The sequence below is a fragment of the Poecilia reticulata genome, chromosome 9 (genome assembly GCF_904066995.2).
Source record: "Poecilia reticulata chromosome 9, P_reticulata-male-v2, whole genome shotgun sequence".
Lineage (NCBI taxonomy): Eukaryota > Metazoa > Chordata > Actinopteri > Cyprinodontiformes > Poeciliidae > Poecilia > Poecilia reticulata.
Window position 1 is genome coordinate 25,628,475 of NC_088838.1, and position 19,716 is coordinate 25,648,190.

A 19,716-nucleotide genomic window follows, 5' to 3' on the forward strand; every position below is an offset into this window, starting at 1 on the left:
GGGAGGGAAGGGTGTAGGGCTATCGACACCAGGGCCATTGTTTCTGAGCAACTCCTATTCAGGGTCATTTAGCATCTGACACCTATAGGGGCACAGTTTGTCTCAAATGGCACCAAGAAGAAATAAATGTGCCAGTTCCCTACACTTTGACCTGTGGCAGAATGACGAGAAGCAGCAGAGCAAGAACTGAGCATACTGAATTAAAAGTGAGAACTAATCAGCAGAAAGTGTTTCACTCAGATGCAAGGCTGACAGCACGGTGGAACGAGCTCATCTTCATAGCTCAGAAGGGAGTTAGCAAACGACTCCACATGTTATCTCTGTGTGTGTGTGTGTTTAATGTAAGTGATTGGCAGGTAAAAAAGCCGACAGCTATGGGCATTCCTGCCAGAGCATCAAAGTAAAACGAGAGACACTGGGGGAAGGGGCCCTAGAAGAGGCTTGGAATAGACCCAGTTTTTACCACGGCTCAGTTTGAACCAAACACAGAAGATGAATCAGATTCAACAGTACTGGACCAATTACTTAAGTTCTTTAAATCTCATTATTACCTAAAACAGGGCCTTGCAAAAGTTTTCACACAACTGAAACAGTGCCACATTTTATCATGTTTAAACTACAAACTTAATTTTTAGATACCTACTCTACTCATACTTTTCTGTTTTTGTTTTTCTGTACATATGTGTAATTTTCAAATCAGAGTTATGTGCAACCTTTTGGTTGTGCATACTATGAAATCCAAATAAAAACACGGAATTTTGTGATTATAATGCCATGAAAACCAAAGAGTGTGAATACTTTTGCAACGTAATATATAACAATTACCTGAATGCTGTTGAAATTAATATCCGACTCTGACAAATATCTAATTTGCCAAACCTCATTTGAAGGCAGTTCCTGCTCTTCTTCATGCGTCAGTGCTCTCTATTCACGCTTCCCCATTGCTATCTTCTGTGTGAAATTCTGCCATCAAGTTTTCATTTACCAGGAATGAATTACACAACCTGCAATTAAACACACACCCGTCTGTAAATGACCCAACTTTGGTGCAATCAGGTAGAACTTCCTGAAGACAGCTAGCTGTGACTGAAACAGTTAAATCAACTCAAAAGAACGTAGATAATAAATCAAACTGTCATTCCTTCAAAGCAAAGACACTTTCTGGTTGAGCTTTTATAGTTACATCTAAGCCTAAGTATTTTTATGGGATTAAACGTGACAGACCAACACAAAGGAATGCGAGATTATAAAGTTGATGGAGAATGAAAAAGGTTGCGATGTTTTTCTCAGATAATCTGAGTCAATCCTTTGTATAATCACCTTTTGTCGGACTGAAAGCCGTAATTGCTTGGCGTCGCCTCTACCTGCTTTGCATGTCTAGAAACTTATTGCCCACTCTCCTTTAAATCAATTTCAGACAAACTGACTGGAAAGCATAAAAAACCCATCAGTTTTTACATTTTGCCAGTTACTGGCTCTTAAAAAGACTTTAACTGGGCCATTCTAACACAGCTGTACTTTTTGGGGAACATTCTGTTTGAATGGAAGACTCAGTTTTAAGCTTTGCAGTCCCTTAATTATTTCATAAGATTTCCTAGTATTTTTCCACCATCCAGTTTTCCTGTCCCTGAAGAAACAGCATGATGCTGCCACCACCATATGTAATGGCGAGGACGGAGGATGTGCAGGGTTTATGTTACATGCCTGACAAACATATTTTGGTGTCAACGGACCACAGCATCTTGTTCCACCTGTTTTCTGTGTTTTAAGATTTTATCCCAGATTAAACTTTATTCTTGCCCAGTCTGTTGTGTTGCTTGGTCTTCATGATTCTGTTTAATGTTTACAGTTGTACTAAACACACAGTTTCACTTTGTTAATACATAGAGTCAGCTCTAAAGATAATTGTTAACCTTAATTTTATTTAGAGACACTCACCCTAAACAAATATATTCTACTTTGTGTTGATCTTTAAGGTAAAATCTCTATAAAGAACACAAAAGACAATAGTTTTGGTTTTCAATCAAGCTTTTAATGAAAAGATCATAAAATAACAGTTTATTCTTCCTCACTGCTGTACATTAAGACTGCAAGGTTGTGAGTGCTGAGGTCAGCTGTATTACACTTTTATGACACTTTGAGTTTGCGAGCCCGATCGCTACACACAGCGGTGGCTCTGACCTGAATACGAGCTCTCTGAGGAGTGGAGAAAAAGAGAGAGAGATAGAGACAGAGATAGAGAGAGAGCCCAGCCTGGGTGCTGCCAAAAGCCACAACAAGGGTCATGAAACCTCCCTTTAAATACTGGTGGTGTGTGCGCATGGTTTTAGGCCACGCTTGCAGACTTAGACAGTGGCATCTGTGTTTGCGAAGGAGGTCTGCATTAACACATGGCAGAAAAAAAAAAGCGCACCTGGGCGTGTGCACCTTTTGCATGAGATGCGTGTTTGCCAAAGGGGAAGGGATTCTTGCCCTTTTAATTATTCAACAGCAAAGACCCTACAGGTCCATTCCAGAGCCTCTCAGCCCCATAGATCCTGATACATTATTGAGAGGCTGTTCTTGAAGAAAACCAGCAAGGAAGCTCGATGTACCCGGCTCCACCAGTCAACTCCTCAAGTACTAACTTTACATTTAGCAGCTAATCATGTCCGTCTGTGAATGTAGTGCACAGCAAGGTGACAGTGTGCCATAATAAACTCGTAGAAATATGTAAAGAAAATGTTTTGTATGAAAATACGGTTCTATAAACTCTTTTTGGTTACAGATGGACGGCAAGAAAAACAAAACGGCATCAATGTAATGGCAAGACAGCATTTGTCTGTAAACACTGGAAGATTTTGAGGTATTTTGGTGTCACTGGAGGTACAGTAAACACTGAAAAATGCAGCAGAGCAGAGTATAGAGGCCTCTGTGCAGTAAAGATTACAGAGAACCAAAAGGGCTCGAAGCAGGCGTCAGGTGTATCCGAGATAAAGCAAGGGGCAATAAAGCTTAAAACAGGGTTTAATAGCACTGAAGGCTGCTTTATAAACTAGCTTTGGTTCAGCCTGCCAAGGTAAGGATCACTTACAAAATAACTAGACAGAACAGCCCCTTCGTAATATCACAGATTAAAGGAAAAGGTGGATCGCAAAGTCGCTAAAGAGTAACAAAAAGAACACTGAGAGCTGCGCACTCTCTGAGGGGTTTCCCGCTTCATGTGTTATTTTAAAGCTTTTCTAACACTGCATAATGATATGGGTTTTAGTTAATATTAGCAAACAATAACAATGATGAGGTAAGAAGAGAAAGAAGAAACCGTCGGGTAAATTGGAGCCGATATGAGAACTTCTGAGTCCTTTCAGAAGCTTTAGAAAACATACAAAGTGCACTTAGTAAAGCTATCTCATCCAACATTTCTAAAACAAAACACATATGCTAAAGTGGAGATAAGAGACACTGAAAACAAAAGAAAGGTGGAAGCTTAAGACAAGAGACTTAATGTTCAAGAGGAAAAACATGAATTATGTGCATGTTTCTGCTTTATATAGTTTTATTTTCTTCAGCATCAGCAGCATGGCAACACCCAGGGAGAGCAAGTTTTAAAACATACAGTAGCCTCCGCTCTGCACAGGCAGCAACAGCGTCCTGCTCAGGTCCACAAACAACCACACAGGAGGAGGTCAAAGTTCACATCCTCTCTGTGTCCAGTTAGTGAGAACTCAAGACAATGTGGGGGAAAAAACATCCCACTCAATTAAACAAATGAAATAAAAAAAAAAAACTCTACAGACTGTCAGGTGTAAATGCCATAGACCATTTTCTTTTAAGTTGGAAAAAAAAACATACATCAGCTCTCCCACACACACAAAAAAATCTTCACAGATTGTGGTTAATGGCTATGTTTGAGTCTCATTTAAGATTCAGCTTGAAAGTTATCAAAACAAAAACAATAAAAAAAAAAAAAAATAGGGGGTCTCGCCTCCACCTCAGTCTCACACACTGAGAAAATTATTTATAGAGGTGAGGGCAGGCCCCGGAAATAAATACATTCATCACCGACAATAGACATTTGATAAAAAACAAAACAAACAAAAAAAAACAAAAACAGAGAGAACACTGTCGAAAAGTGTTTGCGCCAATGTTGTTTGAGGCTCGGCCAGCCAGAGGTTTGTGCTGCTTTTGTCCACAGAACACAGGAAAATGTAAAAGTTCAAAACAAAAACAAGCAAGATTCACAGTTAAGACTACCTGATGAGCCCGTTTACATGCAAAGAACAAAAAGAAAGAAGTAAAAAAAAAAAAAAAAGAAGAAAAACCATGCTACATTCTCCGAATAGGTTTTAAAAACAGCGGCCGGTAAGAGGTGTACCATGTTAGATGACCATTTAGAAAGGCTTAAGCAGAGGAGCAACGCCTCGAGCGTGTTTTTATAAACACAGAGGCAACATTACGCTAACAGACCCTGACCAACAATGCCTTTTTGATTAATACGTCAAGGATGCACTGCCCACTCCCCCCACCACTCCCTGTAGTCCCATCTGAAGACGGGCCAGAGGGCAGGAGAACGGGGTGCAGGGTCACCCCAGAGCCAGCTGGCAGGGAGGAGACACCACACACCCTCCCCCTAATTGAATATGCAGCAGTTCACCCCATGTTTAATGCTATGCTTCTGTTTTGGCAGCAACGTCTGTGGAAAAGCGTCTTAATTACACACGCACACACGAGATAAAGTCAAATAAAATAAATCTTTGACTGGCCGAGCCTCGAGTGAGGTCTGTAAAACTGTAAAAGTTCATGTAAACAATGAGATAAATACATATGTTTCTTTTTTTGTTTGTTTTTTTTATTTTTATTTTTTAGAGCCACACATGGTTCCATAATCATTCAAATGTGCTTTGGTTTAAAAAATAGTTTGTGAATTTGGGTATGAGCTTTTTTTTTTTATTATTTCTTTCTTCTAAGTTTTTTTTGTACAACTTTGCACCCATTTCTGCACGTACTGTGTAACTAACTAAAAATGTAGACTTTGTTTTGAGCTGCCTCGCCTTTTGTCAAGGCTTTTTGTGTTAGTTGAAAAAGATTCCCCCCTATTCACCTTAATATGAAACTAGTGTTTTTTTTTTTTTTGCTTCTCCAAAGTCTAAAATACAGAGAAACTGATACAACGCTTTATCTAACAAATGTAGCTGAGAGCCTGTGTTCACACACGCAGAACAATCCCTGAAGTACTTGAAGAGTAGTAGTACTAGTAGTAATAGTAGTAGTATGGTCACAGTTTGGAGTTTTTTTTTTCTTCTTCGTTTTGACAAACAAGCAAGCATTCAAATGCAGCTGCAAAAAAAAAAAATCTTTGCAGAGATGGCTAAAGATAATGTACAAACACCTTTTGCATTACAGACATCGTGCTGCAGTGCACCTAGTGCTGACAAGTACAATAACGTTTGAAGGCAATGCATTGAGGACTCCCTCTTTAGCCAAGAGAGGTCACAGGTGATAAATAACATGGTTGTTGTTTGAAGGGGGGAGGGGAGTGTGAAAAATTCCCGTGTACCATGCACAACAACAAGAAAGTCAATGTTAAATTAGGTAATAACTCTGGGAGTCCAGGATGCAGGTACCGACAAACGGAGCTTCAGCTGCAACGCTGTAAAAAACATTTCACAGACCTTAACAAGAGGATGAAGGAAGTATAACCAAAAAATATAAACTCAAGAGGGTATTTAAAATTCAACATTACAGAGGAATGCCTATACCAAAAACTTGCGGTGAGGGTTAATGATCCACAGTGAGTTTTCAGAGTAGATACACTGGGCAGAGAAACGAACAAACAAGAAACAAGCCATTCCCTACGAGTACTAAATAATTCGCCCCTTTGCCATTTTGTACATTTGAAGTTTTGGTCTTTATTGATTTGTGGTTGTGACCCAAACAGGGACAAGAACCTTAGGCATTACACTGAGATGTCGGTAGATTTACAACCATTTGTCCATGAAAAATGCACAACTTGAAGTAAAAATAAAAAATATCCAATAGTTCAAACTCGATTCCCAATGTGCAATTAATTTACCTTCTGAAACAACCTACAACTTTGCAGGCGCATAACCAAAGCTGCCCCCCCACAAATATTTTAGGTACAATCAGAAGTTTCCTGGGAAAATCCTGCCGTTTGATTGCAGCAAGAACTAACTTATTACTGTCCTCCTTTCTGCAGTCATCAGCGCTTACACAGCCGTCTAATTTTCTGCATACTCCTCTCCTTTTCAGAGCTTGAAAGAGTTAAAGCCTGTAGCTTGTTGTCCAGGCATCGTTGGACTGATACTAGTGTTTGTTACCCTGCGCTAGCAATTAATTGCACACACAGTCTTCTTACAGTATGACAAGGATTACTATCAGGATGATACATCAAGTTTGCACAGCCTGACATGTTCTAGTCCAGTCGGGTTTTTGAAATCACAGTGTGAACTACAAGCTTCAGGTACACAGGAAGAGATGAGACTGAGGTACAAATTAGCGAAGGGGCGAAGTGACCCAGAGCCAGTCTCTGGTCGCTGTTGTTGAGGTACATCTAAAAATATAATGAAAGATGTACATCACCAACAGTTCAAAATAATTTAAGTCATCTTTAGTGATATAACTATAAAGCTGTCCAGTGCATTTCTGCTTCTCCTTTCTTTTTTTTAAATGACAAGTTTTCGCAAATTCGGCTCAGAAAAACTGAAAAGACTTGAGTAACTTAAAACTTCACATTAAAATTCTGATTATAGATCCTATTCTTTTTTTTTTCTTCTTCTTTTTCTTTTTTTTTGGTCTGAACAGAACACAAACTGTCATCAGGTCCTGTTTTTAAAAGTCAGAGAATATAAAGTGATAAGGACTCTGGTTACAAACAAAACAACAGAAATGGGATAAACGTGCTCAGTGAACATGTCTTAGACTTTACCAGTCCCTCCAGAACCCCACCAGGTGGCAAAGTGTTTACGTCCCCACCAGCCCACCAATCAGCACAAGCTTTTCCTTGAAAAACCACAAGAACCATCACCAGCCTCAGAGTTATTGGCCAAAACAATCACAAAAAGAGTGGATTTCTTTGTCTGGACTTTAGAAGATAATTCATATTTTGTTTTATACAGCAAAAAAAGAAATCAAAAGAGAAATAATTTAGTTTGCTATATATCTTAAGTACATCTTTTTTTTTTAAACTTTGGTTATGAACTTGTCTAGCAATGTTTGTTAGTTAGTTCAGTTCTCCTCGACATTCATAAGATCTTTGGAACACTATACATCTAAAACTAACCAACGAACCACTATTTGCTCCAGGCTGGACGCTACAGTACACTTTGAATTGGGGGCCACGGTGACCCGGGTCCCAAAAACATGAAAATAATAAAAAAAAAAAAGAAAAGAAAAGTTATATCTTGACAAGTACAAATATCAGCTAGAGACAATCAGAATGTGTAAAATCTATGAGCATCAAAAACCTGTGTTGAGAGATGGGCAGGTTAAAGCATTGGGTGAGAAGTTACATAATCTACACACTTTTTACAATTAATTACATAAGCAACTTTTAACTAAATCGACAGAGTTCATAGAGTAATCAGAGGTAGCGAGGTCACAAGCCTATATATAAATAGACTTCTTTTTTTTTCCAAGGGGAGGAAAGCTATACAGAAAAATATAACGTACCCACTGAACATAGCGTTAGGTTTAAAACACCCCTTTAAACCTCCCTCCCTGCCCAACAACCCCGACCCCCCACCCGCACTTGACCAGAAAAATCCCAAGACCTTCCAGTTTAAAACATTCACTGAAACATGACAAGCTCTTAAAGTATGAGTACTACCACAAGGGGTTTTCTCTTTCCAGCTTCTTTCCTTGGAGCTCTAGCAGGCAAATCTAAAAAAAACCCAAAATTGAATAAAAACTCTTGTCTACATCAATGCAAACAGCCACAGAGAGGACACAGAGTATTTGTTACCTTCTACAAACAAACATGTCCTCCTGAGAAAAGCTTTTCATTCTCCCTTTCTAGACTTTCAGGTAAAGCACAGAGATGGTCCCATACCCAGTTACCCCTCCTCTTTCATACATATAGCATCACCAACATCATAAAGGATATAAAGCTGTCAGGGTAAAAATTTTGTTTTTGCTGAATTATTGCCAGTTTTGTTTGCACCTACTTCTTTTTGGTCAAAAGTTGTTTTAGGAACAGTGGGGGGAGAAACTCTTAAGATTTAATGCTTAAACCACGAAGAGAGGAAGGCGGCTGAGGGGTACGAGGTGCCCACATTCACATTTAACCAACTGTGCCTCTCCACCATGGCTTTGTGACTTTGGAGAGAGACACAAGTAAATAGTCCCTCTAAAAACTCCTGAGAGGCGAGCACTTGTCATTCGCTATAACCGATGACCCTATCCTTGCATCAATGGGATCCCACCGTCACCAAGAGAGCGCACTGTGGCGAGCAGCTACACCGTTCACTCAGCCAGGGTGTCGTGAACTGGAATCAGATTCAAGAACTGTGTGTGTTTGTTGTGTGTGCATTTCTTTGCTTCTGAGATGGAAAAAAAGGTGGAGAAATGTTCCTTTTCTCTCTTCCTGTAGTTCTTTGGCTTGATGCGTTTCTAAGAGGGTGAGGTGTGCATTCTCAGGTGACTGATGAGGTTGCGCTGCTGGGTAAACTTCCCACCGCACAGCTGGCATTCGTACGGCTTCTCCCCGGAGTGAACTCGCATGTGCTCCGTTAGGCGGTACTGCCGTGTGAACCGCATGCCGCACTCTTCACATGCGAATGGCTTGAGGCCCAGGTGGCTGCGCATGTGGCGCGTCATGGTTCCCCTCTGGGTGAACATTTTGCCACAGATGTTGCAGGGGAAGGGCCGGGTCAGCCAGTGGCTCTTTTCGTGCTGCCTCAGAGTTGCGGGGTCTTTGTAGCTCTTGCTGCACACGGTGCACTTGAAGGGACGCGTTTCGGAGCCAAAGCTGGAGGGACCTACAGGGGCAGAGAGGTCCTCCGCCTCCTCCTCGTCCTCTTCTTTCACAAAGGTCCCTCCCTCTTCCTTGATGTAGAGCTCGTCTTCAGTGTGGGTCTCCACATGAGCGTTGAGCTGCTCAGAACTGGGGAAGCCCTTACCACAGGGAATGCACACATAGAGGTTGTCCCCAAACGCTGGCTCAAAACCTTCTTGCCGGTACACATAGTTGGCGCTATGGTGTCCGCTTCCTGCTCCTCCTCCACCCCCTGCACTCTCTCCATCACTCTGACCACTTTCTTCACTGTGGTCCTGGCCATTTTCTCCCCCTTCTTCCTCATCTTTGCACTGGAAGGACTGGTCAGATGCAAAGCTGTTACCACTGCCTCCACCAGCGCCAGAGGAGCGGCCATCTTTAGGACCTACAATCACTCCGTTGACCAAAGGTCTGTCATGATCTTCAGACTTCAACCCTAATGCCTCTTTTTTGGGCCATTCGTTCTTACGAGCAGCATGTCGAGTCTTTTTCTGGGGCGGCGGGCCCTCTGGCTGGTTTTGGGAGTCCTCTAGCGTCTTGGAGGAATTTAGCTCCATGTTCTCTGAGATGCATGCGTCTACACCTGGCAGGGTGGTTGAGGAATCATCCAGCGAGGCACTGTTGGTTGTGGATACTGAGGCAGATTGGGGGGATTCTTGGGAGTTGCTGTGTGGGCTGAGGGCGTCGGTGGCTGTGCCAGCAGAGTGAGGACTCTTCTTAGACAGATCTAACCCAAGATCTGGCTCTCCAGCACTTGCCCCACTGCTGAGATTACCGTTACTGCTGCAATTTCCCCCATTCCCAGTTTTCCCAGAGCTCCCAACAAACATTTCATCATCTGACAGTTTGTCCCGAAGGCCTTCATCTGGCTGTGGCTGGTCAGCATCAGAAGGGGTCGGAGGGTAGTGGTTGTTGGGACCAGCAGGGGTCGAAGAGGAGAGACGCTGGTTGTTGAGGCGCAAGCGGCTGAGCGGACCTGGGGTGGAGGGTTTTCCTGGTAGGGACTTCCCACTGCTGCGCTTGAGCTTCTTTCTGCACAGAGCAGCGAGGTCATGTAGCTGGAGGTAGCTGGCTGCGGTCAAGAGGGCACTGAAGTTCTGCTCGCTGCTCTGGTCTGACGACGACAGGAGCTTTCCAGTATAGATAAAGTCCAGGACTTGTCTGAACACGGAGGGGTTCACCATCTCCGTGTCGAGGTTAATAAGGTTATCATGGAGGACCAGAGATTTGAAGTAAATGCTGCTGGCTGCCAGGATGTTCTTGTGGGCGCGAAAGAGAGCGTTCTCCACCACAATGATGACATCACAGAGGAAGCCCTTGGCTCTCTGCTGGTTGAGTTGCAGCAGCAGTTGTTTGGCATGATTTGGCAGTTCCATTTCCTCCTTCCTTCTCTCTCTGTCTTCCTACACGTGCACCACCTAAAGCTGAAACAGAGAGAAAAGATGGTTAGCTCTCGCACTTTTAAAGACACGCAGCAGTGAATGACAGTTAAGCCCTCCATCTTCTATTCCCATTTTCGTTTTGCAGTAACAGGAACAACAGTACATTTGAGTGAACTGAATCTCTGGGATCAGTACATTCAAATGATCCAGTCACTGGATCGAACAGTTCATTTGTGCTAAGCAGCGAATCCTTTGAGTTGGAACGTGATCGCACTGTGTGTCATTTGCTGCTTCTCCAAGCTAACGGCTAATGTTGCATCAATCCACATGAAAATAAAACATGCCCCTGTCCTCATGATATTAATGGACATAAAAATGATAAAATTTACAGTATTTCTACATTTTTGTTTCCTATTTGACATTGTGTTTAGTATTTTCCAATTTTTTTATTTCATGTTTTCATTTCAGTGTAAAAATATATATTTAACAACCAGACATTAAGCCACATGTATTTTACTTGTTTATTTCACTGGCTGGAAATTAATTTGGATAGAGTTGAGTCCAAAATAAGCACATTGCATGAAGAAAATCATGTTATTGTTTTACATTAGGTCTACATAACGTGTTAAAGTTCGTACAGTGCACGTCTCACTCATGTACTGGATTGTGTCACAATGTGAACAATTACCAGCACAGTAATTGTGCTGCAGTGGTGCATCTGTCACTGGGTAAATCTTTATCATACATTTTATGAGCCACAGAAAACAGAAGTTCCACCCAACCGGCACGCAGGCGTCGAGCTCACCTGAACTCACCTGAACTGAGAAATGAATGAATCACTTAAAGCAGTAACATGCTTTAGTTTGTTCCCTCAAATGATTCATTCATTTGAACAGATCATGAACAACACTGAATTGTATCAAAGGTCAGAAAGATGGGTACAACCTGGAGAGGTCAGCAGTCACTTACAAGGCCAAGACAAAGAACAACTCAAGAGCAATTCATAGTTGGCAGTTGTTGTAAAATAGACAGAAACCCGTCTGGGATTCACACCGTAAAGCAACTGTGCCAGTCGCTGCACCACAGTTAAATAATAAAACTGCTGCCTAGAAAGCATTCTGCACTCAAGTTTACATCTTAAAGGCGAACGCTACTATCTATATGACTCGCATTGTAATCAAGGTACATTTCTTCATGACCTTGCATCTGTAAAACAATCATTTTAGCTGGCAATTCTACTTAAATTCTCAATACAAGTAATTGCTACCAGTAGTGATGCACTGAGAAATTGATTTTTACCTTGATGGACACTGCTTGGTTACTGGTTACTTAAAAATAAATAAATAAATAAAAAATAAAAAATCTGATGACTGAATGAACCAGGCTAAAACACAGCGAGGTTGCATTGACAACATTTGGTGAGGATGCAGTTACTATCTGTACACAAAGTTGTTCATTTCTCACTTAATTCATTTAGAATTAAATGGTAGGAAGCCATTTAGAAAGGAAGCTGATTTCTTTATTGACATGTCTGTTTTATTAAGGCCAAGGAGAGTGAGAGACAATCATTCAACAGATAACAAGAAAGTTAAACATAGTGAAGCAAAGCTCCTGTTTTATCTTTAGATTTCAATTTCTGTCATGCAACATGCAGGACTTGGAAATATTGGTAGCCTTTAAGAAATTTCAGAGTGATTTAGCTACATTTTCTGAAACAGACAGGGTGACAGGCTTTTAATAATTCAAGTTTTGCCGAAGTAAAGTTGCTGAAGCAGTAGAAAAGTATCAATTCTGCAATTGGTATGTTTAAAAAAACAATAGTAACAAGTTTTACAGTGACAGCTTATGTTGTAAATAAATAATAACCATACTATAGGAAATGTGGAAAATAAAAAGTTTTCCAAGCCGTCTTATGTATATTATCGTTCAGAAATGGGTAGCAGCAGATCAAACCTACAGATCGGAAATCTGCGGCAGCCTTCTGATTGGCACATTTGCAGTAGTGCCAGATACCAGAAAACATGGCAGTAGAGAAATTGGAACCAAGTAGTCCGCCTCCTCTTCTATTTTAAACAAATTGCTACCCTACAAGGATCAAGTTCTGATTGTGCACACTGCTGCTGTTTTCGCACAAAGGCCAAAGGGGCGGGGGGAGAAGAAAAGGGTAAGGTAACCATTTCCCAAAAGTTCCTCCTCTCACCTTGTTTTCCCTATTTTACCAGAGAAACTCTAGTTTCTGTGGGGTGCCGTCCGTGGAAACATGCATCACTCTCGTCTCCATTAGGTCATGGTAATGTCAGTCCTGCCCCATTGTCTGAGGGTGGGGGTCGGTAGCACAGCAGGGCCGGGGGGAAGGATTAGGTGACACCTGAGCAGGTAAAACTACACAGGAGCATGGGCAGAAAGGGAGGGGGAGGGTGTGGCTCAAAGACAAGGACACCACTACTTGATCCTCCAAAGAGGCCCTCATTTATGGAATTAGGACAAGTGAATCTCATTCACTGATTACCTACAATGTATAAGAGTGAACTTTTTCTGACAAAACCATGTCTTACACCAATTTTATGCAGTAGATATAAAACAACTAGTGGCAGTGGATCTAGCCTCTGGTAGCAAGTCTGTCTTTGGCACATGATTAACAGGTTCGGTAGGATTTGGGCATACCGGTAAAATGAGCTTCCACTATTCAGAGCATGGAGAATTAAAAAAGATTAAACAGAAATGCAGATAAAAGCTTTACTCAAGGCATAAATGCGTGTGAAAATGAACCATTTTAACTTTGTGCCAACCAAGAGATTTTCTCTCATGATGCACAACAGAGAAGGAGAGGATTCTTCTTAAAATAGGCAAACCTAAAAGTAAAAAGCACACATTTGTATTAAGAGGACACATCAAAAAGTAAACGGTAGAAAAAACAAACAGCCTGTAGACGGCAGTTTTGTCTCAAATCTTTTTCAAATTTATTTGGTTAAAGGTAAACATGGTTCCTGTGAAGTCTGAATATCAGTTACAGTGATGCAGTGCGACAGGCCGTTCCTAAAAATACATAAACAAGAAACGTTTTTGAAAAATTAACAGCAGGGATAACTGCTAAAGGTTGGGTCAAACATCATGTTTACATGATTGGTTTTAGAATGTAGCTTTAAGAATATTTGATTGTTAAACTAGTTTGAGCCATTAAGATGGTATAAAGCTCATCTTTGGCATTTCTAGGCAACAGGACCTTTAAGTTGCATAACGTCTGGAAAACATACCAGCTTTTCTGCTAAGTTATTAGCATGAAAACAAATGATAGAGTACTTTTTTAAGGAACACTACAGAGAATCTGAATAACAATCTGTACGACTTGTTGCTCATTAGGAAAAGTATAAACTACTTGGACAAATACAGATCTGCAGCACTGGCAAGCATTTTCTTCTTCAAATACCGGAAAAAGTTTAACAGATCAAATTAATTACAGTGACGCTCAGACTTTAATGGGCTCATTTTCAACCATTTTGTGCCGTTGCGTGTCATTTTATATCTGATTTCTTAATTTCTTGTAGAACCTTTCACACCCAACATGCATCAATTCGAACGCTGCAGGAAGCCACCTCATTAAAAGCAGATGACTTTAAGTTAACAGTTTATAGTTTACTACTAGCTTACATTAAATAAATGTCATTATGTGACTCTGATGAGTGTAGCAGTAGGAGGTCACTAAAGAGTTTTTTTTGCCTTAATCATTTTTCATTCAGAATGAAATCTGCAAAGATGCAATTAGCCTTGCTTGAAATGTTCTGTGAAATGGCTTTAAAATTCTTTATGATGTCTTTGAATCAACCTTAAGAAGATTTAAGAGTTACTGTCGGGAACTGCTGGTTTTGGTAGGTAAAAGGTGTGATTGGGATTTAGGTTGGTGCATTTGTCAAAGCAATGCCAATGTAAACTCATGATGTAGATTTAATCAGCAGAACAACGCTTTTTTGTTTTGTTTTAACAAAGACAATCTTCCTCAATCTGTCAGTGGTCATAATAGTACGGCTAATCTGTGCATATCATGTCTTTTGTCATTAAAATGGCAAGAGGAGAAAAAAATTGATTTCTGCAGTTCCCAGGGGAATTCCTTGTGCAGTATTACCTTTAGGAAGCACATAAATCATCCCCCCCACAAAAAAAATACCACCTCAATTCGGACATATTTTCAATCAGAAATAAAAAATTTCAGGCTCAAAATTAACATTCTGATCATGGCGCAAAAGTAAAATATACCAGATGGCAACCCCCCCCCCCGCCAAAAAAAAACCCCAGAAAGAAAACAAAAACAATTGATGACAACGTAGGAAGGGGAACGCAAGAATGCAACCTTTTCAGGCAGTATTGAACAAGGTTTAAGTGCAACAAGGTTAGAATTGTAAACTGTGGTCTGTCACAGTCTGACTGGCTGATACAATCAGCTGAAGTAATCATTACTCTCAGGTCCACGCCTGGGCTTGCCTCATCTGCTGTGACACTGCTCCTCATGGTCTTCCTCCCTTCCCCCGTCTGCTCTCAGCAACACATCTTTTCCTCTTTTATCTTCCCACCCTCACCACCGTGTCTCTGGGAATGAAACCGCATCTCAGGAACAGTTCGCTGTCTCTAATGTCAATCAGACATGTTGGAAAACACAATCCACATCTGTTAATCACAGAACCTGCTTCGGGGGCTCTACGGCTCTCGACCCTGCAGGCGGTAATGGAGGAGAGTGCTGCAGGAGAAAAGAGGGCCTCTGCTACGATGCCAGCCAGGAAGCCATATATCATTCAAGTCTCTTTTAACAAACACACACCTCTGCATGTTTTACGGGGGGGATCCAAAAGGCTTTTCCTGCAGGCCGACATTAAAAGGGGGCTGGGACCAGAGCAGAGAAACCAGCGCAGGAGCAGGAAAAAAAAAAAGAAGCCCTCCCCCACCTTCATCTTCTTCTCATCCCTCGCTCTCCCTCCTTCCCCCATCTCCCACTCAGCTACACTCTCCCCCTGGCCCCTTCAGTGCTGCGCCATGCCGGCTGGATTCCAGGGGGCTGCTAATGGATTACTGCTGATCTATATGCAGTTAGGGTGGGATACATGTAGTCTCAGCTCCATGTTCTAATGATGCTGGCCAGGAAAACAGACATATTACAGCAGACCTGCACTATCACAGCACCTCCATCTGTGGAAGATTGAATTTTCTAGCAAGAGCCACAATCTAAGCAGCTGGAATGGCTCTTCAGATTCCTAGTCCCACCAAATAATGTATTCAAAAGTGGAAATAAGTGAGTTTCATTTGGGAGAATATAAATACAACGGCCGCTGATATCAAAATTGAGACTTGAGAAGTTTTAAGTCCAAAAACAGAGCTGAAGTGTTATTCCGTATATCTGCTGCAAATACAACACACATACTGAAAGTTACAACACGGTTTTCTTTACACTTTTAATACATTGTGTCATATAAAACCATTTTAAACTGGCTTTAGCACCTTATTTTGGCTGTTAGCGTTATTATTCCAGCTAAAATGGCTAAAACTTTGTCTTTGAGTGTTTTGCATAGAAAATCTGGATCCTTCATGTAACTCGTAGATTTCTAAAATGGCTGCCATTTTCAGATCCAGTATAATCCATGACAAGCAGAGGCTGAGCTCTCAAAGGAAACACAGGGCAACATTGACGAATTCCCTTCAGCCTTTCTGTTATCAGTTTAAAGTTTTGCTTCCTCTCCCACAACCCGACTGAATCTTTTACATGTCATAGAAGTTAGTTTTCACTTTTAATTGATTCTTACATCTCTCTGCTTCTTCTGGCTTCTTTCTTAAACACATCAGTGACACTGAACATGTTTAACTTTGAGTCTTCCTCTCCAGGTTGCTAGCAAATTGTACACCGAAGAGCACTGTCAGCGAGATTTAATAGCAGCATGATGCATTCTACAATCAGAAAGACTCATCAGGCAGGTAATCAGGCAGACTGGATCAAGGTGAAAATGATTTGATTTCAGTCACCAGCCAAAATCACCAGAGATGTCTTTCTTTCTTGCAACAGAAAGAAAAAACATTACTGCAATAACTGTTTACCCGAAGTGCAACAGTGAACAAATGCCACTAGTTTCATGACTTGAAGCCAAAGCACAATCAGCTGGGATGAAACGCCAGCTGATTGTGCTCTAACGTCAAAGAAGAAACGCTAATGTAGACGAATCATTAGAAAGATGATCCTGCAAGACGTAGCCTGCAAAAGCACTTCCTGTGTTTCTAATCCTTCTGCAATGGCTGGCATGTCAGCTGACAGATGGCATGATCACTGATCAGGAGAAGAAATAAGACCTGCTCTGGCACCACATAAGATCCAAAGTAAGCCTTGGACTTGAACTGCAACTTGCCAGGGGGCATTTTGCTCTTGTAGAGATGCATGATCAGCTTACCTTCCCTGCAGAGTTAACCTTTTAAAACACTAAGGCCTAATGATAGAGGAGGCAACGTCATGTTAAAAGATTCAACCTTGACCTCTATCAGAAGCCTGCTGACGAGGAGATGAGCTGACACGGATGTTTACCACAAAATAGAGTGAGGTGATCTGGTTAGCATACCCATGTGTTGATTCATGACTTAACCAGTGAGCCTTAAAGTGCCCCAAGCAGTGTATAAATATCAGCCAACTCTGAATTAAACTGGTTACTCCAGAGACGTGGATGATCAGGTTCGACCTCATTTACAGCTCGTCTTTATGCTCCTTTTTCTCCTACAAGGACTTTCTGGATTAAAAATCAAGTAAGCAAACCTAACAGAGTGAGAGTTCACGCAACAAAGGTGAATGAGGGAGCATTGGGCTGCAGCAGTAAGCTACTGAACAGTGGGGGGAGGGGGGGTAGAGAGCAAGAGTTAAGGCAGAGGTGAGGCAAAGTCCTCTGGCGCAATAACAAAACACACCCTAGCATTGTGAAAGGTCATCAACTCGCAACAGAGAGCAAGATTGAGAATTTTAGAAATACTCAACCTGGATGACGATCGTTCACTCTGATTACATTAAACAACAGCCCAATAACGAGCTGCCATCGAACGCTCACAATCTACACAAAAAAGGATTAGTGGCAGAGACATGTAGACTGGTGAGCCAATCATGTACAGGAGCAAAAAGACATGGGTCTATGTGTGTGTGTGTGTGCTCTGAAACACGGAGCACTTAAACACACGCACGCTGACAACGCACAGAAAGAGGAGTACGCTGGTGGGCAGAGGGAGTGGGGGAGGGGGCAGGGGGGATGGTGCAAAGCCAGTTTGAAATACAAACACCAGGCAACCACCTCAGAGCCATTTCAACATGGCTGACCTTGCTGCATGGGCACAGGCCAAACCGCTGAGGACTCATGGAAGCTGCAATAACCAGACTTTCACTTCTTCATAGGTGTGAGAAAATCCCAAGAAACAATTGGGAGATTAAATGCAACAGATGGGCTTTTCAGTGAACCATTCTTTACATTTGCACCTATGCAGTATGTGCTGCAAATGGCTAAAGGCAGGAGCAGCCGTAGCGGTCCATCTTTGGACCTTTAGATCTTAGCTTACACTAATAAATAAGTAAATAAGGTGGTATCAGGAACGGGGAAATACATGCATGGTAAAAACCTGGGGTTGTACAGGGAAAAAGCCTGTTTCTGCGCCTTGAATTATTAAATTCTGGCATAGATGAAAAGCAGTAGATGTGAATGTATTGGACAAGTCAAGAACAGAGAGAGCCAACAGGTTCTGAATGCATGTTTTACAAATTGGTTACTGTTGTTACAAAGATGCACCCAAAGGAATACTGCAGTTTATGTTTTTTCCTTTTATTCTGCTTTCACACACACAACAGTTCACCTGTCTGAGCTGCGTCACATGTGACATCATTCACAATGTCTGTGATGCAAATAAAAAGCAAAAATATAATAAAAAACTCCTTTGTATACTATTTAAGGTTAATGAATTGTGAAAGTTGTTGATATTGAAGATGACAAAACACATAGGCTTTAATAAAAAGCAACTGGTCACTGGTATTGGGTGATTTTAAGCAACCCCGTTTCAAAACTCCAATCTGTCAGCAAACCATACCAAATGCTACCAGATCAGTGCATCAACAAGACTGTTCAAGTTGGACATGGCTACCAACTGAAGAATCAGTCAGCCGGCGGATGAAGCTCAGAGATATAAGACGGCATTTCAAAGAAAACAGCATGTCAACATCTTCGTTTTATTCAGACTGTAGTACAGAGAGCGAGCAAAACTTTTAACAGATAACAGGAAGTCTAAGCAGAATACAGTAAAATCGTTTTCTTTGATTCTTTTTGAGCATTGGACCTCTATCTGCAGAAGATTCTGGATGTGGAAATGGTGGCAGTGTTTTGGAAATGTCAAAGATAAAGTAAACGTCTACATTCTCTAGGAAATATGTCAAGATCCGCAATACAACCAAATCATGTATCAAATAGGACTGGACAATAAATCAATAACAATTTATATCATGATAAACATCAATAGAAAATACATTTGATATAATATTCAAAATGAAGAATATTCACTGAACTCTGATCCAGAACCACACAGCATTCTGGGGGATGTAGGCAGAGGAAAGGTTTTAGCTGCTCGACCTCTCATGGCCAGCTAAGCGAGGTTGGTGGCATCAACTCATTGACTCTTTGGTTACCTAGCAACAACTTGTTGAGTAACTTGTGCAGCAGCAGTTTCAAGTTTCGCCACTACGCCTCATAACAGCACGGAGTGAAAACTGTGACTAAAACAGCAAAGTTTATGCCACCAGTCTGGCGGTATTTCAGATATTTAAAAACAAAAACAAATGAATAATTAGAGAATTATTGATATCAGCTGATGAAAGATTTAGATCATGGTAAGTGCTGGTTGTTTACTGGAATTCCTCACATCAATCCAATTCCATGAACAGGATGCAGCTGTTAAACATCCTACAACAGAAAAACATTGCAGAGGTGCAAGATCACCAATAGAGCCAAACATTTACACGACAACACTGCTGCAAGGCTAAAAAGGGGGAAGTACATGAACTAAATTTGCTATTGCTCAGTTTGCAAAAACAACGTCAGTTAGAACTCTTGCATTCAGGCAGATCGGCTTCGCTGCAGACAAACAGGTCCTGCTCAGGGTGCAGTGCAGTGGAGAAGGAGGGGCAGAGGTTGCTGTGAACCCCAAATGTACCAGTGCTGTGAGGTTTCTAATATAGAAGTTGAACAAAACACATTTTCCTTTCAGGAATTACCCTGCAGTAGGAGATCAAGGTCTGGGAGAACTGCCGAAGTGCTACTCTGTGTACGGTACCAACCTGTATGACACTAAGTA

The 19,716-nt window shown here is 41.4% G+C and overlaps 1 protein-coding gene across 2 annotated transcripts in view; it reads right to left on the reverse strand.

Moving 5' to 3' along the window:
• Positions 1–2,010: 2,010 nt before the first annotated feature.
• Positions 2,011–19,716, reverse strand: part of hic2 (hypermethylated in cancer 2) — a 29,188-nt gene continuing 11,482 nt past the window's right edge. For both annotated transcript variants that reach the window (XM_081610789.1, XM_008418120.3), the window contains one exon: positions 2,011–10,416. In XM_081610789.1, coding sequence (XP_081466915.1) covers positions 8,608–10,368 — 1,761 coding nt within the window. In that variant the 5' untranslated portion in view covers positions 10,369–10,416 and the 3' untranslated portion in view covers positions 2,011–8,607. The remainder of the gene's footprint in view (positions 10,417–19,716) is intronic.